The sequence below is a fragment of the Dendrobium catenatum genome, unplaced genomic scaffold (genome assembly GCF_001605985.2).
Source record: "Dendrobium catenatum unplaced genomic scaffold, ASM160598v2 fragScaff_scaffold_1270, whole genome shotgun sequence".
Classification (NCBI taxonomy): Eukaryota; Viridiplantae; Streptophyta; class Magnoliopsida; order Asparagales; family Orchidaceae; genus Dendrobium; species Dendrobium catenatum.
The window spans coordinates 38,934-43,313 of record NW_021319732.1 but is presented as its reverse complement, the minus strand read 5'-3'; the positions used below and the strand labels follow the sequence as shown (position 1 = coordinate 43,313).

General features: G+C 43.0%; 1 protein-coding gene across 1 annotated transcript; it reads right to left on the bottom strand.

Moving 5' to 3' along the window:
* Positions 1-50: 50 nt before the first annotated feature.
* LOC114580785 lies at positions 51-4,092 on the bottom strand. Its single transcript, XM_028699382.1, has 5 exons — positions 3,944-4,092; positions 2,099-3,855; positions 1,626-1,807; positions 450-1,535; positions 51-287 (listed from the first exon to the last, which is right to left on the bottom strand). The coding sequence occupies exons 1-5, from the start codon at positions 4,090-4,092 to the stop codon at positions 51-53; spliced, it is 3,411 nt and encodes a 1,136-aa protein (XP_028555215.1).
* Positions 4,093-4,380: the final 288 nt, after the last annotated feature.

The following is a 4,380-nucleotide window of genomic DNA, read 5'->3' as shown; positions in this document are numbered from 1 at the left end:
ACCTTATTTCTGTGATCATATATGTTCTGCAACCACTTAATAGCATTGATTCAATCTCCTTCTATAATGATACCATCTAAATCAAACATCCAATCCATGTGAACCTTACTGATAGCAGCTGCAGCACTTACCTCAGCTTGAAAAGCATCCCAATACTCAAATGTTTTACCAGCAGCAACGATCAATGCTCCCTCAAAGTTCCTCACCACAATTCCAATTCCAGCCATATTAGAAGGTTTCACTGCAGCATCAACATTAAATTTCAGCCATCCTGGAGGGGGGGAGCACTATTGTTTTTAAGACGGCAGCCCTATAGGCTGGATAGTAATCCATTGCTCCAAGATAATTGAGCAGTAAGGTTTAGGCAGAAGGGAAAGAATAGTAGCAGCTATGATAGTTAGGGGCCTACAATTCCCTTTATGTTTCAGCTCATTTCGAGCTCTCTAAACCTGATAAATAGTATAGCAATATATTCGTCCTAGGCTTGGATTGATTTCCCCATTAACATGTATCTCCTGCATTAATTCTGTCAAAGAATAAACCGAAGGCATGGGAAACCCCCATTTCCTCAAAATGTTAAGCACCTCTTTCAACTTATTACAGAGAGCTGTACAATGGTCCAGGCTTTCATCAACCTGACATCCCCACGGGCAGAGAGAGTTGGTTGATAATCCTCTATAAAAAAGCCACTGATTAGTAGGAATCGCATTCCTAAGAAGACGCCACCAAAAAAAGCCTTCCCGTGGGTGTAACTTCAATTTCCTCATCCATGAATAACTGTATTCACCTTCTCCCATCTTAGCTTTATATGCCATTGCAGTCAGAGTCATGCTCATCCGAGAGTGAATAAGTTCAGGAGCATCATTTCCCTCATTCCCATTGGTAGCAATAGACATGATCCTCTCAGCCATTACATTACCAAAACAATTTGTCACCCTCTCCTCATTCCACCTAGCAGATTCATCAAGCAACCAATTCACCCTGACCTTCTCCAGCTCATTAACATTAACAAAGGTCGGCCAATCATCTATCCTCCGATCGAGTATCCAGCAGTCCTGCATCACATCAATGCTTTGGCCATCCCCAATGTTCCACCTGATGATAGTTCTAAGAGCCTTAGCACCATCATGAATCACCTTCCAAGTAGTAGAGGCTTCATAAACCTGCGTGTCATTCCAAAGCTCCATACCATATTTCCCTCTAAGAACCTTATGCAGCAGTAAATTTGGAGTACTAATCACTTGCCACTCCAGCCTAGCACGCAGAGCTCCCTGCCAATTGTCTAACCCGTGAAATCCAAGACCCCCATGGTCCATGGGTTGGCATAACTCCTTCCATTCAACATAATGCATTCCCCTACTATTAGAATCCTTCTGCCATAAAAAGATTCTGCCAAGTTTCTCAATAGATTGGAGGATCCCCTTAGGAACTGAATTATTAGTCATCAAGTACATAGGAATACTAAGTAATGATGTACGAATTAGCAAAGCTCTTCCAGCAAACGATAGATGCTTCTCCCCCCATATATTGGTCTTCTGATGAGCATTTCTTATAGTTTTAACAAAATCCTCAGTCTACAGTCTCCTCAAGACCAACGGCAGCCCTAGATATTCAATAGAATTCACCTTTCTATACCCCATTAGCTTGGCAATCATACGCTTCTTCCAGTTGGGACAGCTCTTGCAGAAGAGAACAGCTGATTTCCCACCGTTAATCTTCTGTCCAGTCCAGTCAAAATAGTCTCCCAAAAGAATAATGATACAATTGGCATTCCTCCTGCTGGCTTCAGCAAAAATGAGGTTATCATCTGCGTATAACAGATGAGATATCCTTTCCACATTATTAACAACTTGAACTCCAAGCTGTTCCCCCCTCTATCTAAAGGCTTTGGTGAGGAGCTCCGAACAGAGAATGAACAGATATGGCGACAAGGGACATCCTTGTCGAAGACCACTTTCAGCATAGATCCATGGCGTTCTATTACCATTGATCAGCAAAGAGAATCTCGGCTTGGCAATACATTGAATGATCCATTCCACAAACCTCTGAGAGAATCCCATCAATTTCATAACTCTCTACAGCGTATCCCAAGACATACAATCATATGCCTGCTCCATATCTATCTTCAAAGCCATCATCCCGGATTTCTTCACAGAGAACTGGAACTTGTTCATCAACTCCTGAGCAATAAGGCCATGGTTGGAAATAGACCTCCCTGGAACAAAGGCCCCTTGCTCCTCACTGACAATGCTGCCCAGCACTGGTTTGAGCCTATTAATCAAAATCTTTGCCACAACCTTATAAAAGGATTGGCAAAGGCTAATTGGTCGAAACTTAGCCGGCACAAATGCATTTACAACCTTGGGTATAAGAACCACTAAAGTATCCTTCCAACTTTCACACATAGAGTTAGTGCAAAAGAAATGAATATTAGCACGAGTCACCTCACATTTAACAATTTCCCAATAAAATTTTGGGAATGAAGATGTAATACCATCCATACCCGGTGCACGATTGTTCCCCATGCTGAAGACAGCTTGTTGAACCTCCTGCTCCGTGATTTCAGCCTCCAGAATCTCATTCACCTGATCAGGAATCTTGTCTTCACTATGAAAGCTTAGCCAATTATCACACACAATCTGCCTCTCTTCCCATTTGAGCATAAAAAACTTTATGAACTCCTCCTGTATAAGAGCTGGATCACCACTCCTATCTCCATTCGGCTTCTGGACCTCCAGAATTCTGTTCCCCCTCCTACGTGCCGAGGCAAAGGAATGAAAGAAATGAGAATTGGCATCTCCCTCCTCAATCCATCTCGCCTTCGCTCTCTGTCTCCACCAAGTTGTAATGCGGGCTAATGTGGTATTCAATTTAAAAGCCTTTCTCCTCATTTCCTGCTCCTGTGCTTCATTTAATCCAGCATTTGAGCATTCAAGTTCTTGAAGTTCTCCCAATCTTACCTCCAACGAATTTTTCAAATTCCCCAGCTCCTTTAACCGGTTTCTGCTCCAGAAAAACAAAGCTCTAAGTGTTCTGGAACACTTACGATTTAGCACATCAGCTGGCTGCCCATAATCAGTTTTGTTCCATTCCTTCCATACCAGCTTCCAAGTAACTGGATGAGACATCCAAATATCTTCAAATCTATACCATCTACTCCCAGATTTTGGAGGATTAGACATCAGATTCAGCAACAATGGACAATGATCAGAAGCAATTCTCAACAAATGCTTAACTGTGGCCAATGGGGCAAGTCTAAGGCCTTCAGAGTTCATTAAAACTCTGTCTAGTCTAACCCATATCTTATTGTTGCCAGTTTTATTATTAGTACATGTAAATTTAGGACCCATAAATCCCAAGTCATGTAAATCATTTTCAAGAAGGAAGTCTGCCATTTCCTGAGCACCCACCGAATAGCTATACTTTCTACCTCCCTTCTTCTCACTTTGATCAAGGTAACAATTGAAATCTCCACCAACAATCATTGGTAACTCAGCATCAAGGCTAGCGCCAATGGTACTCCATAACATCCTGCGGCTATGATAGCTCTTGCTGGCATATACAAGCACAATTCCCCACTTCTGAAGATTGAGCAACACCAAATGGCCAACAATAGCTTGGTTCATAGTCAAAACAACCTCAAATTGGGTAGTATCCCGTCTCCACATCACCAACAATCCACCAGATCTTCCCTCAGCTGGATAATGGAAAAACTCCCAATTGGGACCAATGAGTCTATCAACATCTGACCTGGAAATGTCTTCTATCATAGTTTCAACTAAGCCAACAAACATCACCTCATTATTGCCAATGAGGCTACGCAGGTAATACCCAATCTGCTTCATCCGGGCACCCCTGCAGTTCCAAATTAGAATGTCAGGCATTAAACAACAAAGGGGAAGCATCCCCGCCGCTTATGTCTGCACAGTCATGCTCTCCCAACATCTCCTTCTTCCTTTTCCTGGGCGCCTCCACCATAGGTCCCAATTGATTAAGCTCCTTCAGAGCATTGGCTCTGTTAACCATTCTTATACCAGCCGTGAATGGCAGCCTCTGCTTGAACTCCATCCTGCTCTGCTTATGAGTGGGCATCAACTTACTGTCTGGCACTTGGACTTTATTCAAGTCCACTTGCTTTGGAATGTTGAAACTCTGTTTGCTGCCCACATTCTCCTTATTCTTGCCCTGAGCTCATGTCGTTCTTCTTCTCCGTGGGGGAACTTGAATCCAAGGACCCTTTATGATCCTCATTATCCTGTCATCCTTCCTCCATGCCAACTTTGCTCCCATTACATTCATCATGTGCTTCAGCATTCCCTCCTTTCTCGCGGCTGTCAATAGCTTTCCCTTTGCCACCATCCTCTGTTTTAACAATAGGTA